Source organism: Pan paniscus, chromosome 6, assembly GCF_029289425.2.
Source record: "Pan paniscus chromosome 6, NHGRI_mPanPan1-v2.0_pri, whole genome shotgun sequence".
In the NCBI taxonomy this organism is placed as follows: Eukaryota; Metazoa; Chordata; class Mammalia; order Primates; family Hominidae; genus Pan; species Pan paniscus.
This window is the reverse complement of record NC_073255.2, coordinates 113,952,042-113,977,052: the sequence shown is the minus strand read 5'-3', so window position 1 is coordinate 113,977,052 and position 25,011 is coordinate 113,952,042. Positions and strand designations below refer to the sequence as shown.

The following is a 25,011-nucleotide window of genomic DNA, read 5'->3' as shown; positions in this document are numbered from 1 at the left end:
CAAAAAAAAAAAAAAACAACAAAAGATAAGCAATGGTGAGGTTGTGGAGAAATTGAAATCTTTGGTGGTAGGCCAGGCGCGGTGCCTGACGCCTGTAATCCCAGCACTGTGGGAGACCGATGCGGGCAGATCACGAGGTCAGGAGATCAAGACCATCCTGGCCAACATGGTGAAACCCCATCTCTACTAAAAGTACAAAAAATTAGCCGGGTATGGTGGACGTGCCTATAGTTCCAGCTACTTGGGAGACTGAGGCAGGAGAATCACTTGAACCCGGGAGGTGGAGGTTGCAGTGAGCTGAGATTGTGCCACTGCACTCCAGCCTGGGTGACAGAGGGAGACTCAGTCTCAAAAAAAAAAAAAAAAAAAGGAGATCCTTGGTGGTAGAAATGTGAAGTGGTACAGTCTCTGTGGAAAACAGTATGGAGTTTTCTCAAAAAGTTAAAATAGAACTACTATATGATCCAGCAATCCCACTTCTGGGTGTACATCCAAAAGAATGGAAATCAGATATCTGAAGGAGATGACTACCAGGTTTATTGCAACATTATTACAATAGACAAGCTATGAAATAACCCAAATGTCTATCAACAAAGGAATGAATAAAGAAAATATGGTATATTATAGCCTTAAAAAAGAAGGATATCCTGCTTTTGCAATGAGATGGATAAGTCTGGAAGACATTATATTAAGTGAAATAAGGCAGTCACAGAACTTCAAATACTGCATGATTCTATTCATATGAGGTGTCTAAGTGTACATTTCTTGATGTATGAGAGAGAGTGACTGAGTCTTTTCACAAATATACCAACATCAAAAATTGAAATAAGTAAATAAATAAATAGAAATGTTGTGCCTTACTCCTGATGGACTTTTATTCTCTCATTTAAGGAAGGATTTTTAGAAATTTAAGGAGAGGGTATCAAGTATACCTCAAGGAGTCAGGTTTTGTATCTAATATGTGTGAACATTTGAAAAATACTACAGGTCATGTAATGTCCATAATCTCTGCTTAAAGCTTGTATTAAACAAAAACTGGGAAAAAAAAGAACTTTTAAAAAATAATTTCAAATTTTATTTTACATTGGAGGGAACATGTGCAGGTTTGTTGCACAGGTATATTGCATGATGCTGGGATTTGGGATATGAATGATTCAGTTACCCAGGTAGTGAGCATAGTACCCAACACTTAGTTTGAAAAAAAAAATTTTTCTTTTTACAAAACTTCCCCTGTGCTTCAGATGAATCATTGACTCGTGTGTAGAAAGAGGATAATAATCGTACCTACCTATTCATAGTATCGTTGTGTGGATTTACTAAAATACTGCATGTAAAGCATATAGGATAGAATTGAGCACATAGTACACATGATGTGTTAGTTGTTATCAACTTTTCATCATTGAGTGTCAACTAAGGGATTCTTGCAGGAATACCTAGTTTCTTCCACATTATTCCAGTCCTGGGTAATTTCCAATGCTGTGTGGTCAACAACCTCTCCAGGCCAGGTCTTCTGCTTTGAACTTTAGAATAGCAAATTAAAAGGAGATGGCTTGAAAAATATTATTTTTATAAAACAATGCCCAGAGGAATTGAGTGTGCTGAAGACACCAGAAAAAAAGGATTCCTTAAAGTAACAGCAAATGATCAATTTTTTTTAACCATTCTTTTATTCTTTCACCAAATGTATATTGAATGCTAACACTATTAGATGCTAGAGTACCAAAGATGTGTACAGTATCATTGCCTTAAAAATGATCTACGTTAAGGGGCAAGAGAAGAGAAACATATAATTCTAGTGCCAGCACTTTGGGAGTGCAGGAGTTCAAGACCAGCCTGGGCAACATAGTGAGACCTCATCTCTACAAAAAAATATTTTTTTAATTAGCTAGACATGGTGTCATGCACCTATAGTCCCAGCTACTTGGGAGGCTGAGGGGGGAAGAGCACTTGAGCCCAGGGGGTCAAGGCTGCAGTGAGCCATGATTGCACCACTGCAGTCTAACCTAAGTGATAGAGCAAGACTCTGTTTCAAAAAGAAAAAGAAAAAAATGCAACAAATTGCAGGTGTAGGATAATTGAAAATAATCCAGACTAGACACATCAGAGGAAAACTGCTGAACACCAGAGCTAGAGAGAAGCTCTTTAGTGGCCAGAGAAAAAAAGTCTATTTGCCTTCAAAGGGGCAGCAGTTGAACTGACGGCTAACCTAAAAAATGGCAACAGTGGAAGCCAGAAGACAGTTGAATGGGGTGTCTTCAGTATGTGGAGGAAAAAAACTTTTCAACCTAGACTTGTATATGTATACCCTGTAAAAATTGCTTTTAAGAACAAGGGTAAAGATATTTTTTAGACTAGCAAAACTCAGAAAGTGTGTCACCAGTAGAACCTTAATGAAGGAAATTCTGGAAGGTGATCCCAGGTGGAGATGTGTCAGGAATGAATAGCAAAAAAAGTGGTAAATGTTTAGTCTTGTTAAAAGTAAAACTTCAGCCAAAGTAAGGGAGTTTAGTTGCGCAATGAATGATTCGTGAATCAGGCAGCCCCCAGAATCACAGCAGAGAGTGCTGAGGCAGGCAGATCACAAGGTCAAAAGGTCAGGACCATCCTGGCCAACATGTTGAAACCCCATCTCTACTAAAAATACAAAAATTTGCTGGGCATGGTGGCGCATGCCTGTAGTCCCAGCTACTTGGGAGGCTGAGACAGGAGAATTGCTTGAACCAGAGGTGGAGGTTGCAGTGTGCCAAGATTGCACCACTGCATTCCAGCACTGTCTCAAAAAATAATAATAATAAAGAAATAAAGAAAAGGTGGAACATGTTTTACAGATGAGCTTTGTGAAGGTGACATGACTAGCAGCTTCAGGACTAAAATTCCATGTGATAACATTCCTCTGTACCATGTCTAGGGTTTTCAGTCCATCTCAGTGATGAGCATTGCTGATGGCAAAGCAGTGTACAATACTAGAACAATAGAGAACTAGCACTGACCCAAGCAGCATTTCCTACAAGAAACAGAGTTGTCAAGATGATTTTGTTAGAATTGCAATGAAATTAAGGAGAACCCATATCCCTAAAGTCCCTGGACTAAAGAAGCCAATAATAGTCATTCATATTTTATATTCAAATTGAAGTAATTTCCATGTTCACTGATACCAAGTCTTCAAATGTTGGCTGGCTTATTTGGTTTTAACACAAGTGACACAATCACATAATAGGTCTTAGCACCATTGCTATTTCTCAGCAAGACACTCAAACTCACCCTCCTCAAATCTCAGCCATGTAGGTGGGGTCTAACCATCCTTTGACTGGGCTGGAGAGGCACTGCCAAGCTGTGTATCTAAGGGTTAACTTGCTTGGGGGAAGCCAAGAGGAATGCTAAGGGATCAAGTCATGACATGCTGCCCATTGTTTGTAGCTCTGGGATCAAAATATATAATTATACATGCCAAATAAATTCTAAACCTGTAAGGTAGGAAAAGAGGGCTGGGTGGCTCTGACGACAGGTGCCAGAAGCATTGAATAACCTTCTCAGACAAGGTGCACCACTGTTGTCTTGAATGCTGCAGGGTCCCCAGTCTGGCATTTTCCCCGTGCTAGACAATGTGCATTCACTGCTGGAGTCTCTGTTAAGCCTCCGTCTCCCAGACCTGCTGGCTCCTGGTGCCCGGCCCGACACAGAGGTGCCTTTGTGAGTGTAATTACCTTTCCCTGTATTAGAAATAGTCTGTTTAGAGCTGTGTTTGCAGGTACAGCTAGAATAAGCAGGAATTAGCATGCAAAAAGACCTGCCCTGGCCCTGACTTCTTTATCAGCACCATCCTTCAGGACTGGTTTTTTCCCCACTTTGGATTGATTGGGCAGGTGATTTACCATCCAAGATGAAGAGTTTTAAAAGAAGAAAAAGAGACATCGGAAATTGCTGTGCATGTGCGACAGCATGCGTGCGAGAGAAAGAGAGATACAAATCCTGTTGTGTTATATCTATTGACAGTTTCATACCAGGCAGAGCTGGCAAAATAAACTTGAGTGGACGATCCTAGCAACTTGAGAATTGATTAAAGCTTCCTTGGGCTTTCAGCACAGTGTCCACATCAAAAAGGCATGAGAAGCAAAATAAATGATTCTTTTGCCATGATGTGCTGCCGCCAGAATCTCTAAGCCTATCTAATTGGCCTGTGTCAATTGTGGACTATTAATTTGAAGTTAAGTGAGGCCTACCCTTAAAGAAGCTTTTCTAGATCTTAAATAGGATGATGATGGAGAGACTTTGGCATGATATAGAATTGGAATGGAGGCAGAGTTGATAATTAAACTAGATCTGAGGGTTTTTTCCCAGTTTATAACGTAGGTCTACCCTGAGATGATTTTTGTTGTCCCTGTCTGGATATTAGTGTGTCTTTTATTTAAAAAGAAAAACCCAATAGTTTATCATCTTTAGAGAGATTAGATGATTGTATTTTGCATTTATTAATTTTCCCCAAGTGATTGTAGTATATACTGAGGAAATTCAGGACCAATCAGAGAATGTTTAAGGGCAGAGCTGCCTAGAAAACCAGTTAAAAACAAAACAAAACAAAAAAACCAAAGCAGGAAAATGTGGGGATTTTCTTATATGGCAGGAATGTTTAAATATTTTTTTTAAGTGGCACACCTTTGTAACTTATTAATTCTCAAATGGCCAAAGTAATATTTTTGTGTTGCTGATGCAGGCTCTAGAGCAGCATGGAATGTTTCCCTTTGTTATAAAGTTGCCTTTTCAGAATGGCTGATCTCTTGGTGAAAATTATACTTGGAACAAGTAGAATTCAAGTCAAACAGGTTTATGTTTTGCTGTAGTACTGGAGAATGGGTGTTCACCACAAAGTGAAGGATTTATCAAGGAATCTGGGAGAGAAACATTTTCCCCCTTAGAACTTTAAGTCTTTTTAACATCCTGCTTCCCTTTTCATTGTGCAAGAGCAACAGGTCAGGTATTGCCTAAGGCAGTCTTACAAATTGGCACCTGCCTTTATGCCTAAGACCTAAAGGAAGTGGTGGGGAAAAAGAGGCCAGGGAAATTTAATAAGTCTCTGTCTTTCCTTGGGAATTGGGCTTTGATGCCTGGGGTGCAAGAGAGGTGAAGGGCCGCCTCCTGACGCAACTGGGAGAGGTATTTTCTGCAGGGAGACACCAGAGGAGGTGCTAGGAGAGGCAGGGAGACACAGCCCTCAGGTGAACACATTTGTGTCCTTTAATGTTTGTAATGCAGTGGACACCTTACAAGGACTTTCACACGTATTACTTCATTCATTCCTAAAGTTTCAGTTGTCCCAGTCACCTGAAGAAGATGGCCTTTGGTATTTTTGACAGGTGAGGAAGCTTAAGGGCTTGATTTCTACAGGTGCTCATCACATGGCTAGGGGTGACAGGGTGATCACACCAGGTGGAAGTTCTTTTGCTTCCTTGACTTTTCCATTTCTTCCTTTTTCTCAGGTAATCAGACACCAAAGACTTCTTGCATATCCTAACATTTGTTCTAGTCTGCATAAACACTTTGACCACATTGCTTGATTCCTGGAAAACGAAATACAACCCATTTCTAGGCATTTTTCCTTTAGTGTTGCAATTCTACCCTTTCCTCAGGGTTTTATATATATATATATATATATATATATATATATATATATATATATATATATATAAAATTGTTTGTATGTTTGGTTTTTAATCAAGCCATTTTTCATATCAGCCATGTAGAGTTGTTTTCCAGCATCTCTTGAAGTACATCTCACATCTCTTGTAGATGCCATTGTAACAGGGATACATGATTTACTGTCATGATTTCAGGAAAGGAAGAAGAAGGAGGCTCTCAGAAGGTGGAACACTCAGTGGGTCCTTCTTCAGAAAACCCAACTGATTCTTCATGTGCCTTTACTCTTCCTGTGCCTCAGGGATGTTTATAATTTCGAGTCATGTCTTCCCATGGCCTTCTGATCATACTGAAGCCACATAGCATAAGACAGGTTAATCTGCTTCTCTTTCTCCCCTCGCCCCCTTTTTTTAAACTTTAATGTTTCAATACAAAATTAGTGACTGTTTCCTCCTATGTTTTGTTACATTCCCAACAAATAATATGTCTTTGTTTGAAAAGCTTAAAGTGGCCAGGCGCAGTGACTCAATGCCTGGAATCCCAGCACTTTGGGAGGCCAAGATGGGTGGATCACCTGAGATCAGGAGTTGGAGACCAGCCTGCCCAACGTGGTGAAACCCCGTCTCTACTAAAAATACAAAAAACTAGCTGGGCGTGGTGGCAGGCACCTGTAGTCCCAGCTACTCAGGAGGCCAGGAGGCTGAAGTAACAGAATCGTGAACCCGGGAGGTGGAGGTTGCAGTGAGCTGAGATCATGCCACTGCATTCCAGCCTGGGCAACCTGGGCAACAAAGTGAAACTCCATATCAAAAAAAACAACAACAAATGAAAGAAAAGCTAAAAGCTTGATTTTTGTTTCTGATATATTTTTCCAAGAAATAATGTTTTTTAATTTTTATTTTTTTTTTATTTATGTTTTTTATTAAGATGGAGTCTTACTCTGTTGCCCTGGCTGGAATGCAGTGGCATGATCTCAGCTCACTACAACCTCCACCTCCGGGTTCAAGCGATTCTTCTGCCTCAGTCTCCCGAGTAGCTGGGATTAAAGTGATCTTCATTTGAGTTGATTATTTGATGTCTAATTTGAGTATCTTCTGGACTGAATCTACATGTGGATGAATAGCTAGCAGCACTTACAAGAAGGCTTGGGGCAAAAAGGGAAAAGGAAGGAAAAACAGAAACTAAACGCTGATGTTGTTAGCCTTATACAATAACAGCCCGAATTATAACTTTTTTAAAAACTAGTTGTAAGAAAAGGATTGGATGTTACACACAGTTATTAACATTATACTGTATGTTTTCCCTTTGAAAGAGCTGGGAGAAGTGGAAAAAACTCTTAGAGTATTGAGTTTTGGACTTGTCTCTGGAACTACCTCCAGGGTGCCCTCTGAACAAGCCAAGGGCATAGCCCTCAGTAAATGCACAATTGATAGATTACCCATCCAGGACGATAGATTACCTGTCCAGGACGTTAGTTTGTACATGCCTAAAATGACTAGCTTGGGTGTGGTGGATATTGTGATTCTTAATTAGACATCTAACACTTTGGGGGTGGACAAGATACAGAAGCCTGAGCCGGTTGGCAGTACATGAGGTAGATGAGTGCTTCTCTGAATACCTGTATACACAGAGTGAACAGAGGCATGCTTACACATCCATGGGTAAGTTGACTGAGGAAGAGCCAACATGACAGAATCCAGATTCCAAGCATTTGTTCTGGTTGGCAGGATGAGCCAAACTAGGATGCAACTTAATAGGATTAAATCTGATGTCCTGCCTGTGTTACTTGTGTGAGGCAACTAATTAAGTTATGGTAGACTTGAGTTAATAGTAATTCATATGAAAAAGACTAAGGGTTTTATTACCCACAAGCTCAGTTTGAGTCAGGAGTGAAATGTGCGTGTCAGGAAAACAAAGGCTATAGTAACAGATACATAGTGTTAAATAACTTTGACAGTTTGGAGCATCAGACAGAAATACCCAAGATCCAGCATTACTAGGCCTCAATAAGTGTCACTGGGTGTGGCTAGATCTGTTGACTCTGGCTGGATTCATTATTTTCTTTTGGGAATCTCTGTATTTGGTGGAAATTTTTAGTTATTAGAAATCTGTTAAAGAAATGGTATTAAATCATTACATGTTGAAAAGTGATGATTTCCTTCCCATTCACCCTACCCAAAACACAATATATGTGTTGTGGTTTTCATTATAATATATCATATTTCTGGGCACTCATCAGTTCTCAGGGCCTCTGCATGGCATTATGTTGGCAACAGAAACTATTTGTTGAAGACTTTGCTGTAGGAACTGATTGTTCTACACACAGCTTTAAAATTTATCCGAATTATTGTGAATATTTCAGGCTTTAGAGCAGGCATTTATCAATGTTTCATAAACCCTGGGTGGCAGGTAAGTAAGTGTATAAGAAAATTAGAAGGATCCATGAACCCCCTGAAAAGATATAATTTTTTATGTATGTGTAATTTCTTTCTGGGAAACAGTCCAAACGTACAAAAAGCAAACCCCTTTTCCCCCCACCTGTATAATTTGTCTACTTCCTAGTGTGTAAACAAAGAGGCATCTTGACTGCCGTTACCCGTCTTCGGTGAGACCAGAGAACAGATCTTCCTTGAAATGCCAGTGGCTTGCCACCAGTAGGGATTTAAAAGGATGTCACAGGCAGAGTTCCAAAAAGGTTTTAATTGAAGTCTTAGCATTAGAATAAATGAGAACTGCCCTCCTCCCATCACAGCACACAACAAAACTAGTTTTTGTTTTAAAAACAAAGTTTAGATTTATTACTTGCAGAATTTGGGTTATTTTTTTCTGTTCCCCTTTCAATGTGTGAGTACAAATTTGGTCTTCTCCAGGAATATTTTGTTCTGAGGTGAGTTCCAGAGAAGCTTGATCTCCTCAATGGGATATGTGTTTCATGTGGTTTTTCTTCCTTTGCAAATGTGCAGGGTGCCAAAGCATGCTTTCTGCGGGACATTCCTTTCTCGGCCATCTACTTTCCGTGCTATGCTCATGTGAAGGCTTCCTTTGCAAATGAAGATGGGCAGGTTAGCCCAGGAAGCCTGCTCTTAGCTGGTGCCATAGCTGGTGAGTGTCCCCCATGGAGTTCTCTTACTTCCCTGACCCTTGCTGCCCCCCTTCCCTAGCTGCATGCTACTACATTGAAATGTTTTTGCTGATAGTTCTCGACAGGGTATGTGTGAGTTTGCTAGAGATTGAAGAGCTACTGAAAAAAAAGGGAAAAAATTAATCTTCATTCTGGCAGATGAGATTATTAGACAAGCTTAATTTCTTAACTCTAGAAAAGGCTCATTAAATATTGGCTTATTTTGTGGTATTGTGGAACTCCAATTCAAGTTCCATATCATTTCATAGTCTCACGTCATAGCATAAGAATAACTGTTTAGCTGGAAGTTTTTAAAGATTTGAATAGGTTTGTCTTAAAGATGTCTAAAAAATATAGTGCATAAAAGCCTGTCCAGAACTTAAACAATAGTTTAAAGAAATGTAGTAGAACCAGAAAAGACCTGGGCCAATTAGAGACACCTGTTTCCTCCCTGTGTTATAGGGGGATGGTGGTAATTAAATCACAGATGGAAATAACTATCTTCTTTTTTTCAGTGCTCCATTGAAAACATCGATAGAAAATAATTAGCCATGCCAGGGATCAGTTCATTTTTTGATGCTGCTTCTTTTCAAGGGTCCCTAAGAGCAGGAACAGTCTGGATTAGCTCTCCAAGTGGTGACATTTAATAAGTTAACAAACCCTAAGGCAGTCACAGGATGCCTGGATCCAAACATTTTTGATACCTGTGCTATTCTCATCAGATATGTAACTAGAGTCTCCATGCTTTTCTCAAAGATAGCATAAGAACAACTCCCAGCTTTGAGAAGTTGTTTGCTGTTTTGTGCACACCGCACCTACCCTGGCTGCAGCCTGGGGAACCCCTGGACGCAGGAACCTGTGTAGCTCCTCCTTAATTCTTAGTTAATCCTTTTCCTTCAAAGGCAGTGATATTGGTATATAAGGCAGGGCTACTGTTTCCTGGCTGCTTAGAAACCTCAGTTGTATTAGCAGCAGTGATACCACTGTATCTAGAGCAAGAGATCATGATTTCAGGAGTTGAGTATAAAATTCCCAATTTTAATTCCAGCTTGACTCATGGTGGCCTATATGTAATTTCTCATATATCTGTAAATGAGAAAATGTTTTGAACCAAAGGGTTATAATTTATTTCAAATTATTTACTTGAAATAAGGTAGGACCTAATGAGAATAACTGAGTACCACTTATTAATGTGTGACCTTGGGCAAGTTACTTCACTTCTTGTAAGCTTTGGTTTCCTCAGCTATAAATGGAGATCACAACTGCACCTGCTACAGAGTGTGTGTGAGGCTCAAATGAGAGGATCCATGTGAAAGACTTGGCATAGTTCTTAGCATATAGTAAATGCTTAATAAACATTAGCCAAGTATTACATTGAATCCAAAAGAATCTGTCTGTAAATCACTCCAAAAAATAAGTTGTGAAATTAGAAGTTAAGTAGTAGAGCTCAGATCAAGGTCTAGGACTCTTTCCTAAGCCTCACTTTCCTCATACCATAAAAATACCATCTTTAACTCTTTTCTTGGAGAAGACAGGTACCCAGAAACAATTCTGTCTCTGTGGAGGTAATCCGTTCTACCAGAGCTATAGAAATGACTGGTGAGATTTTTTTTTCATTTAAGGTTTATTTTTCTCCTTTTTTTTATGATTTTGAAAGTAATATTACTCATTATAAAATATTTGAAAAGTACTAGAACAGGCAAATAACAAAAATATTATTCATTATTTCGCTACTCTAAGATAATTGCTATTTAACATTTTTACTCATTTTTCCCATTCAGGTTTTTCACAGAGCTGTAATCACAGTTTGTATAGATAGTTTTCACTTAAGGTTGTGTCTTAAGCATTGTTACCCATCATGGCAAAGTAGTTAATGACATGTGCCTGTGGGGTCAGACTACCAATGTTCAAATTCCAGTGTTTCCACCCTGTGTGAACCACACAAGTTATTCATTCCCTCTCTGCCATTTCTCCATCTGTATTTGGAGATAAGAATAGTCTTACCTTACAAGATTATTATGAGGATTAAGTGAATTAATAGATGAAAAGATTAAAATAGTGCCTGATATATAGTAAGTATTCAAAAATGTTCCATAATAGTAATTTTATTACATATTATTTAAAACTTTCCGAACATCGTTTCTAATTGCTGCATCTTATATATTTCTCAATTTTAGATACTTTAATTTTTTCCAAAAAATTTTAAATAGCTAGTAGTATGCTTTTTCCCCTATTTTGAATCAGTTATTTTTTTTTAAGAGAAATAGATTATCTGAAGTGAGTTTGTTGGTAAAAAGCATGGTTGTTTTTCGGTCATTGACCCATTATTCTTGAGAGTTTGAAGTAGTTGGCATCCCTATGGTGATGTTAGTTCAGCCCTCTTGCCATCCTGTTGTCTTTATAAATGCCTTCTGTATTTGTTATCTATTACTGCATGCCAAATTCCCTCAAAACTTAATCAGCTTAACACAACTAATATTTATTTTCTCACAGTTTCTGCGAGTCAGGAAACAGGTGTGGGGTAGAAGCAGCTCACTGGGTGCCTCTGGCACCAGGTCTATCATGAAGTCGCAGTCACAATGGCAGCCAGGCTTGACTGACATTGGAGAAGCCACTTTCAAGATGGCTCAATAACATAGCTGTTGACAGGAGGCCTCAGTTCCTTGTCATGTGGGCCTCTCCATTGGTCAGCCTGGATACCCTCACAACATGGCAGCTAGATTCCCCAGAGCAAAGTCTGAGAGAGAGAGAGAGAGAGAGCAAGCAAGGCAGAAGCTGCAGTGTCTTCTATGACTTCACCTCAAGATGATAGAGAAGCAGAGGCGTGAATGTCACAAGGGTGCAGTTCTTTGAGGGCCATTTTGGGAACTGGCTGCCACACTTACTATAGAGCATTGACTTTTATTATTATTATTATTATTATTATACTTTAAGTTCTGGGATACATGTGCAGAATGCGCAGGTTTGTTACATAGTTATACAAGTGCCATGGTGGTTTGCTGCACCCATCAAGCCATCATCTAGGTTTTAAGCCCCGCATGCATTAGGTATTTGTCCTAAAGAGCATTGACTTTCCTATTATTATCCACCTTCCTCCTGATCCCCCGTTTCTGGTAAAATGGGAAAATACCGAGTTTGCCCTGTTGATTTTAGTCTTCAAAGAGTGAATAAGCTACAAAGCTTGATGGTCTTTGTGTATTCTACAAAACTGTAAAAACTGTGTAATGCGAAGTAAGCTACTTTCTTAATTTAATAACAGATATCAGAAGCCAGTGGTCAATGTCATAGTTACCATTCCAATTAAAGTTAGGAATAAGACAAGGATGTCTCTCTCATCTTTGTTATTCAGCCATATTTTGGAGGTTCCAGTCAGCATTGTAAAATAAAGTAAAAGGCATAAATAAAAGAAGAAAGGAAGCAGTCATTATTTATAAATGATTATTTACCTGAAAATCAAAATTAAAATGTCTAAGAAGTATATTAGAATTAGGAAAAAAAAGATTAGTAATGCGTTTTGTTATAAAATAAACATAAAAAATCTATATCCAGTGAGCAGGAGTGATGTCATGGAGTGAGCAGGGCTGAGTGTGGAACCTTGCTGAGATGCTCAGGCAGAGCTGAGTTCAGTGTGGAGAAGGGCAAGACTTTTGTCAGAAGTGTGCCCCGTGCAACCCCAAGAAGGGCAGTGAGCAAGCACAAATGTGCACTAATCCTGAATGGGGTGTTGGGTGGAGGACGGATCAGGCCCCCACATTCCCTTTGTGGTTGCCAAGAAGAGCAAAGGCATTTCTTAGGGAGAGGATACATGGTATTCAGAGAATCCCAGAAAGTATTTAATAGGAGAAAAGCTTCTTTCAAAATACAAAAATCCTCCTTTTTAGATGGAGTTTCAAGCAACTACAATGAATAATTGTTGGCCTCTAACTTATAAAACAAAAATGTCTCATGGCTATTTTTATATGTACCATATTTAAATTGATCACTTATACATAAAATATTTTTTGCTGAACATCAGCCTATTATAAATAATATGGACCTGTGATTAAATGAATATGACCATGCTTTCTATGTTTAGATAATAATTTCAATTATTCAGTAGTGTTATCTCACTGTTTTCTTTCCAAAAATTTGATTAACCTTGAGGTTAGATTGTTTTAGTAATATGTAGCTTTTTAGCAAAAGTGGTTATTGGTATCCTCACCTAGAGAATGTTGGGTTTTGGTGTTTTTGTTTTTGTTTTGTTCATGTATCTAGTTATAAACTGGGACTATATTTAAATACTGGAAGATCTACTCCGTTATTTCACAAGATAGAACAAGACTAACCAATATTTGAATTCATGTTCATTGGCCAAAGTACATCAGCTTTGTCAGAAAGTGAAGACCGAAGGCAGGGGTCCTGAAATTAAGAAATCAAATTCTAATTCTCTATAATTAACATGGTGCTTTATCATTAATGAAGGGCATTTCAATACACCTTATGAATGATATCAAATAAAATATATCTAATACCCAAATTTTATAGAATGCTCTATCATACCAGATGATTTTTATCAGAGTGATAAGATAGAGGAACAAGTCAGACTGTAATGATGGTCTCACCTTTGAATTAATTAGCTTGAGATTAAGTTGTAATACAGAAATACCTTTAAAAGCTGTTCCAGTACACAGAAGTGGAAGTGTGTTATACACGTGTGATCATGATGCTTTTGCAAACATTAGATTGTGTATTATGAGAAAACTACTGTTGGTACAAATTTGTTAATTATGTGGACATAAAGCTTAAGTTATAATAGTTTAAAACCAGTCCTTAAACCCTTAAAAAAAGTAATGAAGAAATTGAATCAAGACAATAGACTGAGCATATTCATCCATCTCTCCTATCTTCCCAAATACCTTAAAATGTCAGGAAATGCATTTTTAAAAAATTCTTTGTTGGCACTAGAAAATGCTAATCTGGCCCTCAGCAGAAAGGAAATAGCCATATTGACTCTGAAACTGGACTGAGAGATGCCCCAGTCCAAAACACAGCAGGAGAAACTACCTCTAATGCAAGAGCTGAACTGGAGAATGTTAACCTTTGAGTGAAGAATAGAATGCCTGGGGTGGAGGTGGAGGTTTTAGGGTAAATCATTAACATGAGTTAGGGAACTATACTTTCTTCAGGATTGCCAGGCTTGGAGCTCTCTCCTGGTTTTCATATGGAGCTTCAGGAGACAGTTGTATCCAAGTTAAAAGCTCAGAGCTCAATTTTAAAGAAAGAGACCACTTCCCTAGAGAGGATACGTGTAAGGAATGGACAGAAAGTAGGGCAGGACTTAAGGTAATTCAAGACTTCTACCATAGATGCAGGAAAAAATAAAGTGATGGCAGCTTTTCCCAAGAAGAATTAAGAATTTAAAATAAATTCTTCTACCCCCAAAGTGAAGTTCCCTACATTTCAGCAGTTCGGAGGGTCCACACCTGCCAGCATATCCTAACCCCTTGCACCCAGTTACACAAAGCCCATAGACCCTCCCATTCAGGAGAGAGACCTGTGGGTGAAGCATACCTAGAATATGGTAGAAGTCACCCACAACATTTGTATATGATACTAATCAGCCTATCCTTTGAACTTGAATAATATCAATAGACAACCAGAGATCCCCAGCCATGAAGGAGCAACAAAGTAAGTGAACAGAAGAATTAGAGAGAAAACAGGCAATTCAGGGGACGGAAGACAACTTTTAAGAACTATAATTAATTAATATAATTAATTAGAGTCCTCAGAGAGATTTGAAAGAAATAATCAGTAAAGAAGCTGTCTTGAAAAGTAATAGAAGAACTGCCATAATTAAATATCGAGTGTTAGTTCTGAATGATATAATGGATATGATCAAAGACCAAATTTAGACATCTGGAAAATAAAGACATGCAAAAAAAAAAAAACCCTCTAGAATGTAATGTGTAGCAATAATATAGAGATAGAAAATGAGAGAAAATTTAAGATACAGGTAGAATTAATCTTGGAAATCTAACATCTGTTTCATAGGAGTTCCCTAGGGAAAAGTAATAAGGAAAAGGAGAATAGAAAATGAATCAATAGAAGATTGACTTCTCATCTTCTTATCTGTAATACTGGATACTTTCAAAATCCCAAGGAAAGGATGTCTTGAGTCGTAATTATGTTCCTGGGCACACTAACACTCAGGAGGGGGAAGGCAAAACTAAAGTTAGTTTTTCACATGCAAGGACTCAAAGCTTTCTTCCCCACAGACCTTCTCTGAAGCAATTAAAAAGTGAATTTAAGGGCCCAGCGCAGTAGCTCATGCCTGTAATTTCAGCACTTTGGGAGGCCGAGGTGGGCAGATTACCTGAGGTCAGGAGTTCGAGACCAGCCTGATCAACATGGTGAAACCCTGTCTCTACTACTAAAAATACAAAAAATAGCCGGGCATGCTGGTGCACACCTGTAATCCCAGCTACTCAGGAGGCTGAGGCAGGAGAATCACTTGAGCCTGGGAGGTGGAGGTTGCAGTGAGCCAAGATCGTGCGCAGCCCCAGCCTGGGCATCAAGAGCAAAACTCCGCCTCAAAAAAAAAGTGAATTTAAGAAGGAGGAAAATGTAGGATATATGAAACAGCAAATAGAAGTTAAACCTGTGGTAGGTCTCCATTATTGCTGACTTTGGTATATGTATTCATGCAAGAATGGTTGGTTTTTGGGAGACTGACAAATGAAAGGAAGGACAAAAGTGCCAGTGCGCCAAAGTCCTCCCCTTGCTGGAGGATGCAAATGCTAATCAATTGCACCTGTTGTAAATGTACACCTATATAACAAATGCATGTAACGTTTAAATATATTTAGTCAGGGAAGTGGTGGGGATCAAAAGGGAAATAACTGGAAGCAGAGAAAATAGCATAATATAGGATGGCAGAAATAAGTCTAGTAGTCACAAGCACTGTAAATGAATTCAGTACCCCTAGTAATAACAAACACTTTAAGATGAGTTTTGAAAGAAAATCTAGTCATATGAAGTTTCATAAAACAGTGACATAGAAAGATTGAAAGACAGCTGATTGAAAAATATGTACCAGGCAAATATCAACAATAAGCAAGTAGCAATATTAATGCCATACTGAATGGAATTCAAGGTTTTAAATAGCGTTCAGAAGCACACAGGCATATTTTATAAAAGATAGAATTCACTATGAAGATGCCATCAATTTCTATGTAATATCAATGTATAATGTCATCTCTCAGCTTAAAAGTATGAAGAAAATGCGATATTTTCTCATACCTGATGAAAAACTTTATCACACTGCTTTTAGAAGCTGACATATTAAGTAGATAATATAGATAGAGATGCAAAGGGGATTTGGAAAACAGCCTTGATCCAAAATAAATAGATATTAACCTTTGTATTCAATAAAAAGAAAAGCACTTTCCTTATAAAAATAAATGGGATATTTATAAAAATTAACGATGACTTGTGCCCTAAAGCTGTATTTTGCCAGTCATGTTTTCTTTTTGTTGTAAATTATATTCTACTCTAGCTGGGCCCCCTTTGAAGACTTGTAATTTTTTAATTGGTTGAGACATGCCCCAAGTTACTCCTGTCACAGAGGTGGTGGATGGCCCCTGGGTCTCTGTGTTTGTCTTGTCACTGAAGAATCAGGCAGCCTGCCAGTCCCTTTCCTGCTGAGGGACCTAGAGGAAGCATCTCTGTTTCCCAGTCTCCTCTTGCTCCACTGTCTTTAGGAACAGAGAAAATTCAGACCACTTGATCAGCATTGGCTTAGCCTTTTGGAATCCAGAAGAGAGCAGGCAGATCTACCAGACGTCCCTGCCAACCCTGGCCCCCAAAATCAGCAGCTCTCTGGTGGCCAAGTTCTTGCCAGTATCTACTGCTTTCCCGGCCTTGCTTTAGGGCAGCCTGGTGCAGTTCTCCAGGTTAACTTAGCAAATCCTCACACTGGAAATCTCCTGTCCACCAAGATGTCCAAAATTCCTTTTAGGCCTTACCAGATACCTGCTTAGGAGAAACTGGAGCTGACAATGGAGATGATGGGAATTATGTTCAAGTTGCCATATTCCAGCATTCGCCACAACTCCTATCAGTTTTGCCAGGCAACTTACTAGGTGTCTTTCATACCTGCTTCCTTCACCCCTAGTACCTCTATTTTCATAACAAAGAACAGTTTATGAAAATTACCCTAGCCAAAGGGAACTTTTTGCCCATTTTATTGCTTGTATGTCTTTCACAGTCACAGTCTGACATGCCTGCCCACCATTGCAAGGCGGCTTTTATTGCATGTCTAAAGCAGGCTGTCTTGCTAAACTCTTTCTAAACCAGGAAGTAAAACAAAATTGGTGGTGTGAACACAGTGGGTTTCTAAGCATTTTTCTTGTTTCCTTCCATTATGTTGGAGGATAAATTCCTGGCCCAAAGTTAAAATAATTCCTACAAATGAACAGGAATTTCAGTATGACTTATCCAGTGAAGCACTGGATATAAAGTGAGCTTTTTGCATGCAGAATTGTGATGTATTTTATAAAACCTCTTGAGATTAATGTTTGAGGAACTAGGTAAAGATGGAAGAGATACTCCTTCAGTAATATAAATGGAAGCATGTAGTATGCAGATTTACACCCCCCTTCCAACTCACTGTAACTTTAAAGCTGTCTGTTAGAAGGATGAAATGTAGTTGTGAGCCAGACCATGTTGGTTTGGACAGAAATTCTTACAGAATTATTAAGCCTTAAAAAAAGCAAAGGAGATTTATGCATCTGCATTTGACCAATTTGGTTTGGAATAAGTTCATAATGGAAAAGTAATAAAACCATAAGAGACAGTGTCTTCTGAGTACAGTCTCGCTTTTAAAAAATCTAAACATGCACTGCCCTATTTTGGATACAGTGACTGTAGAAAAATTTCCCATTGGTAACTTTGGGAGGGTTTTCTGTTGTTGTTGTTGTTCCTTTTTCATTGATTATCAGCCAGTATAAATTTTAAGCTTTCTGTCAAATATTTTTCTGGAGATGTCAGTCTTAGGGAAAAGAAATCCTGAAGTGTTATCTGTAGGAGTCCCCTTCTCCCAATTTCACCCCCTCCCCGAAACCTCCACCTCCCACCCCCCAACACACACAGTGTTTTTTTAGCTATCAGTAAAGTCTTTTTCTGGTGTAACTGGAGAGGTTGGGGTTTGGAGGGTAGGGGGTGGTTGAATGTGTGAGAGAAAGCACCTCCTGTGACTGCCAGCAGCCACAGAAGACCATGAAGAGGAAACGCGTAACAAGCTTCACCTCTGAAAAATCGGACCTAATAACTTCGCAAGTTTTTGATTTCAACAGGAAAGAAAAAGAAAAGAAAACCGCTTTCTCCACTTATTCTCAACCACTTGAAGTAGTGTTATTGATAAACAATTTCTTAAAAATATTTAAAGATTTAGGAATAGAAACAAAGGAAACGAAGGCTGAGTGATTTGGGCAAGGGAAGGTGTGAGTCGGGTGGGGAGGGGTGTAGGAGCAGACATCTTGCACACAGGAGAGGCATGGTTGCACTTCCCATAGAGGAGAGCAAAATAGGCATTTTATTGAATCGGATTTTTAACTTTCTTTCCACGGCCAGCAGTTCAAAGCACAGTTATTTTTATATAGTGAGAGTGTGACCAGACTGAGATGGTGTTGTGTCTCTCCTGCAGGTATGCCTGCGGCATCTTTAGTGACCCCTGCTGATGTTATCAAGACGAGATTACAGGTGGCTGCCCGGGCTGGCCAAACCACTTACAGCGGAGTGATAGACTGCTTTAGAAAGATACTGCGTGAAGAAGGACCAAAAGCTCTGTGGAAGGGAGCTGGTGGTATGGAAATAATGTGTTCTTAACTAACTCTTTGGTATCAGGTAAATTTTTAAAAAATCTAATTATATCTATGATTTCTCCATTTTTTTAAAGCTCGTGTATTTCGATCCTCACCCCAGTTTGGTGTAACTTTGCTGACTTACGAATTGCTACAGCGATGGTTCTACATTGATTTTGGAGGAGTGTAAGTATCATGCTAAATCTGCTGCTAAATTTTGGCTGCTGCTAATACTCTGTTGTCGTAGGGAAAGGTACCTCAGTCTAGTCTCTATAATAAAATAGAAGAGATTTAGGGAAATGTTGAAATTGTGTTAACAAGGTCATTTCCAAGGGGAACATACAACTGATGAGAATGTATCAACTCCTTTACATTAAATATTTGAACAGGTTTTGAATGTTATTTTTATCAAGTTAAAAAACAAAAAATACAGCTTCTTACTCTGTTTTCTCTTCTTTTAGAAAACCCATGGGATCAGAGCCAGTTCCTAAATCCAGGATCAACCTGCCTGCCCCGAATCCTGATCACGTTGGGGGCTACAAACTGGCAGTTGCTACATTTGCAGGGATTGAAAACAAATTTGGACTTTACCTACCTCTCTTCAAGCCATCAGTATCTACCTCAAAGGCTATTGGTGGAGGCCCATAGGAAGATCAGCCCTGGGATAGTACTGTCTTTTTGTGGGTACTGCAGTTAAGAACATCCCTCCTGGGAATGAAGCAATGCTTCATCCCTTTTACATCCATCTCTTGTTTAAATTCAAGTCCAGGCTTTTTTATCATGTGAAATCATTCATTTTCTGGGTGTTTTCTTAACCAGATCATTGTGAAATTATTCATAATTATTCTTTGGCCCTCTGCCCAGAAACCTTTGTTTGCATCTGAAAATTGATGGGATTTGGTCAACACTAACATGATTTGGGGAAAGGAGCAAGTCAGAATAGAAATTAGTACTCCCCTCCTTGAACTAGGATTGTAGTCCCAAAGAGGCTACTGTAAGGCAATCATGGTGCTCAGAGCAGTGTTTCGTGTGTGTTTTAAACTGGTAGGAAACTAGGTGCATATTTATAAAAATAAAAAACACTGGGAGAAATGAAAAAATATATATCAAATATATTCAGCCTGGCTTCAAATTGTAAGCATGCACAAATTCTGTCTCTGGATTATATTATGAAGCTTTTATGTGAAACATGTTTCTTTGTAATGAAAACCACATTGGAGATGTTTAGTAATCATATTGTTACTGGTACCAAGACTACTAGGGAAATGCCTTTGTACTTTAGGGAAGTACTTTTGGCATTTTATTGTACAGACAGAAAAAACTGAGATGTAGCCCCTCTCCTGGAAGTGCTAATTTTGAAAAACTGCTCATATGATGTACATGTACTGATTACTGCCTATTTTAATAAACACTCTTGAAAAATGCATGTTGCCCTATTGCTGCCTGCCCTATTCTCCTCATCTCCCCATCATTGGTACCCACTTGCTTTTAAAATCCACTTTATCTTGAATAATGTAAGACAAATATGTTCTGACATAAGTATTTAATTCATGTTGCCTTGCATAATGGTCAGAGGTGCATGAGTTTGTGAAGGTGGAAATAAACTATTTGTAAAGTGATTGAGTTGTTTGGTCTTGTGCATGTTGCATGGTGAGTGGATATAGTAATTGTCATTATTGGCCTACATGTTTTGTTTTGAGGGGAATTTTATTCATGTTGGCATGGATATATCCTCAGTATCTTTCAAGGTAATGTGTTCCCTCATTTTCATGGTTCAAAGTGAGTACAAGAAACTGTATTTAACCATAGATAAGCAAAGAACTAGCAAACTGACACCTTAGTTCTAGTCATTCCAGCACTTCCGGCAGTTTATTGTGATGACGAAGGTCACATAGTTTTAGTAGAACTTAGCCATGAAAACTGGTATGAAATGGCAGTCATATTTTCTAATCCAGTCTGACTCTTGCACACACCGAAACCATATACCACTGTATCTAACATTTGCTAATATTTGGCTAGCACTATAATGATTTGGGGAAAGAAGCTAGTCTTGAACAGAATTTAAGGCTATTCTTAGACCGTGATCATGCTTCCAAAGAGGCTACTAATTAATCTGTTGGCAGTCTGTATGAACATTTTGAGTTTCCAAAGTTTTTCTCCATAGCAGACAGCCATTTGTCAGTCTGTTTCTGTAAGTCAACAGGCTGACATTTGAAGTTACAGTTTAAAATTGGCAAGAGTCAATACCCGCCATAAATGGCTGATTTTTTAGAGGGGGAGGGTCAGGAGGGGAGTGAAGAGCTTTGTCTTCTTCACTAGAAACAGGACAGATAACATACATGGCTCCTTCTGTGATTATTTGACAAAACCAAAGGGGAATCCCCTCCCCAAATTCAGTGTGATAAGTGATAAATATCTGTATTATAATCTCAGGGACTAGTCACAGAACTCCAAATATGTGTTAGAAATATGGTTGGTGTTAGAACAAAACATGCCAACTTTGGTCTTTTGAATGTGGAGAAAAGGCCCTGCATCTCTGCTTTCCTTTTCTTCACTTGTTTGAGATTTTATGGCAGATCAAGTTTTCTTGGTGAAAACACTGACCAAAAATCTCATAACTTGTCCATGGCCCTGCCTGCCTCTTAAAGAGCAGTTGCATTTAATGAGAGAGCACCCTGTCTTCATTTAGCCTTGTCAGTCACTGAGAACAATTCTCTTTAGTGAATAAGAAGCCAGGGGCCCCAGGAAGCCAATGGAGGTAGGGCCACATGTCTGCGTGTCCTTAAAATCCTTGCCTTATTCTGTTCAGGGATAGGCAGTGATGGGAGACTTTGAAGGAGGCCTAATTTCCCTCTGGGTTCTGCTCAGTGGGTGGTGTTACTGTGACATGCCCTGAACAGGACTGCAATCACCGTGTGGTGAAAACCACTGTAAAATTCGCTCTGGGTTTCCCTTCTTTCTGGTGACAGCACAATCCATTGTCGTCATCAGTGGTGTGGCTGTTGTTGGTGCCGTGGGTCGTTTCCCTCTGTAGGGCTGAGGAACTGAAGCTGGTAACTCCCACATGCCTGCCTGCTTGCCTGCCTACGTGAGGGGGCCAGCCTCCTCTGCTCTGCCTGCCCCGAGTCTCCACTCTGCTCCTGGTCCACCACGTGATTCCTTGGGGGTTGGGAGAGAGGTCTGATTTTCATAGCAGCTTTTTTTTTTTTTCAAGGAGGGGAAAAAATGTGAAGCTGACCACAAAGTGAACACACTGATTCTTGGGTTCCAGTCATGGCTGGGTTTCTTGAGGCTGGGTGGCATGCTGTCGCCAAGCTCCTGCTACACCTCGTAACCCACAACCATTTGCTGAGCTCCCTGGGGTTGCCTTAATCCCAGAAGCCAGGGTCGCACAGAGGAAAATAAGAATTCTGGCACAGAAAGGAGTCATTTAAGTGCTTATTGCATTTCAAGCTTTAGTTTCTACTTAGCTAAAATATTTACCATTGCTGGAAAACAATGTTTAAAATGTTGTGCTTATATGTTATTTAATGGCGTGGCCTATGTAAACCTCAGGATGCTTACATTTTGACAGTCTTCTGGAAATGTTTAACAGCACATAACCCAGCGAGTGGGGAATCAAAACGGGAACAAATGGTGCTTGAAACTGTTTGTAACCTCCTCCAACTAGGTATTCAGAATGCAAGTCATGTTGGAATGCTTCAGGTAGAGGGAGATCTCAAAAAAGAAGTTTGAGATCCTGCCTTATGGCCCCATTTATCAACCTTCCAAATAAACTGTCCCTGAAAGTCATCATGTGCCTTTTACCACAGAAGGCATACTTGTGGGGATGAATTTGTATCCTTGCCACTGAGCAAAATCCCATTTTCAATTCAGGGTAATCAAATGCTTTCAGGATGTGGATTTTTCCAAAGATTTTTAAGAGACACGTTCCCTGGTCAGAGCAGTGAAATGTTCTTTCCACAAATGGTACTGCCCACAAAGGGGTGTGTGCCTTTTGTTTTACCTTTGGGGAATAACCTTCACCAAAGAGTTCTGTTATGTTAGGAAGACCATGGGGAGTTCATTGCTTCATTTTAATGTCTGAGGCATCTAACAGCATTGTCACCTCTGCCTCTTTTTTTTTTTTTTTTTTTTTTTTAGATGGAGTTTTGCTCTTGTTGCCCAGGCTGGAGTGCAGTGGTGCAATCTCGGCTCACTTCAACCTCCACTTCCCAGGTTCATGCGATTCTCCTGCCTCAGCCTCCCAAGTAGCTGGGATTACAAGCATATGCCACCACACTCGACTCATTATTTGTATTTTAAGTAGAGACAGAGTTTTTCCATGTTGGCCAGGCTGATCTCGAATTCCCGACCTCAGGTGATCCGCCTGGCTCACCCTCCCAAAGTGCTGGGATTACAGGTGTGAGCCACTGCGCCCGGCCACCTCCGTCTCTTAAAACAGTGGCAGTCTTCAGCTTGAAAGTCCAGATCGGGATCCATGATGGTTGGGATTGTGTCTCTGATTCTCTTAGTAGAGGCTCCTAGTTATTATTTTGAAGGATGGATGAACGGATTAATTTTTGAGAAACACTCTTGAGAAGTGCATGTTACCCTGTTGCTGCCTGCCCTATTCCCCTCATCTCCCCATCATTGGCACCCATTTGCTTTTAAAATTCACTTTATCTTGAATCATGGAAGACAAATATATTCTGACATAAGTATTTAATTTCATGGTGCCTTGCATAATGGTCAGAGGCACATGAGTTTGTGAGGGTGGAAATAAACTATTCATATTTTTTTCCCAATGAGTGATCTCCATTATTGTCCTACTTTATAGGCCTTTTCTATTGCTGGAGTTAAAACCATAACTGAAAACAATCACAGTTTTATGTACTGATCACTTACTTTACAAGTCATAAATAAATATTTTATTAAAACAACTAAAGCTATTTAAAATTGGCTTTAGTTGAGTCAGGCATTGTCTCACAAACTATATGATAAATTTAAATTCCCTGGTCTTGGTTAAAAATAAAGCTTTAAAAAAATCATCCTATGAGATGAGTTTTACATTCTAACACGAGTTGAAGTGTATTAGTACAATAGTTGTTCTTATCAATGAATGTATTACTTGTTTACAGCTCACCTCTCTGTTTCTGAAGCTTTCCCTTCGAAGCTGCTGAAGACAACAGGAACTCTCTTTTAAAAGGGTTTGTTTTTAGCTAATGCATTAATTGACTCCAAAAAGAGTCCAAATGGAACACTGTGCTTTCATCTGCTAGGGTAACCTAATAAAATAATGTTGTTTGCTTTTAGATTCCCAGCCGTTAAGCAGGTTTTGCTCAAAGCAAAACCACAGTCCCGTCGAATAACTTTAGAAGGAAAATTAAGAAGACACAGTAATTGTGCTTTTCTGAGCCTCACTTCTCCTGGGTCACAGACACACCCCCAGCACACTGGTCTGGCCACTAAGGCTCCAGTGCCTACCGCTGCTTTGGACAGGGCTTCGGCCCTTCAGAGGATGCTCCATTTTGCAGTGGAGCATTTCTTTAAGTGATTTTAAAGTGAACTCAAGATCCCAGAACAGACTAGTGCAAATGTGCTACAGTCTATTCTATAAGATGGGGAAAGGGAAATACAGCTTGATGAAAAGAACTGAAAACATTATTTGTTATCTTCTGTCATTCTCCTCCACCATCCCTGGCTACTTCTCCCAGCTCTTGCCCTGGTCTCTTATTGGGCAGCATTCAAATGAGAAAGGAGCACATAATTCAATCCCAGATTTCTGTGGCCAATAAGGACTCATTAAATATGAGCTATTATGTGCCAGGCATGATCTCATTTAATCGTCTTTATCACCCTCAAGGTAAGTACTGTTCTTTTCCCTGTGTTACAAATGAGGAAACCAAGACGGGTTCATCTTCTTGCCCACAGTCTCTGAGCTAGCAAGTGATGGAGTTCAGATTTGAGTCCAAGTCTCATGGCATTCTGTCCTCCCTCGAAGGTTTCTCAACAAACGATATCAAAAATTCTTATGATAGTCTTGGCCCAGGATTTCTTACTGTCTCTATTCTCAGTATCAGATGTATCATTCTAGCTTAGAGTAGAAGGGAAGGGTGGTCTCTGTTTACTTACCATAGTAAGTGCATTTGCTACCTCAAAGAATTCCAGGGCCTGAGGACCAGGTGAAGCCTGACAAGCCTTTTGAGATTCCTCTTAAAACTATTTTACAGTCTATTAAAGTCAGTAAAGAGAGGATTAAGGTAAACTTGAAGCATTTGCCCCACGGGTGTAAAATTGGAAGGTAATGTGGAAAAAGTGGAGGTAAATTTACAAACTGTTATAGTGCAACGTGATATGATGCGAACTGAATTGGACCATCTTAAAAATCTCTTCTATAATTAGAAAATGCCGTTGTTCAACAAAAGTTGGAAATAATGG

General features: G+C 39.4%; 1 protein-coding gene across 2 annotated transcripts in view; it reads left to right on the top strand.

Annotated features, from left to right (window-relative positions):
* Positions 1-20,210, top strand: part of SLC25A13 (solute carrier family 25 member 13) — a 201,450-nt gene extending 181,240 nt beyond the window's left edge. For both annotated transcript variants that reach the window (XM_003809698.3, XM_055114723.1), the window contains 4 exons: positions 8,595-8,733; positions 18,435-18,593; positions 18,687-18,777; positions 19,053-20,210. In XM_003809698.3, coding sequence (XP_003809746.2) covers positions 8,595-8,733; positions 18,435-18,593; positions 18,687-18,777; positions 19,053-19,239 — 576 coding nt within the window. In that variant the 3' untranslated portion in view covers positions 19,240-20,210. The remainder of the gene's footprint in view (positions 1-8,594; positions 8,734-18,434; positions 18,594-18,686; positions 18,778-19,052) is intronic.
* Positions 20,211-25,011: the final 4,801 nt, after the last annotated feature.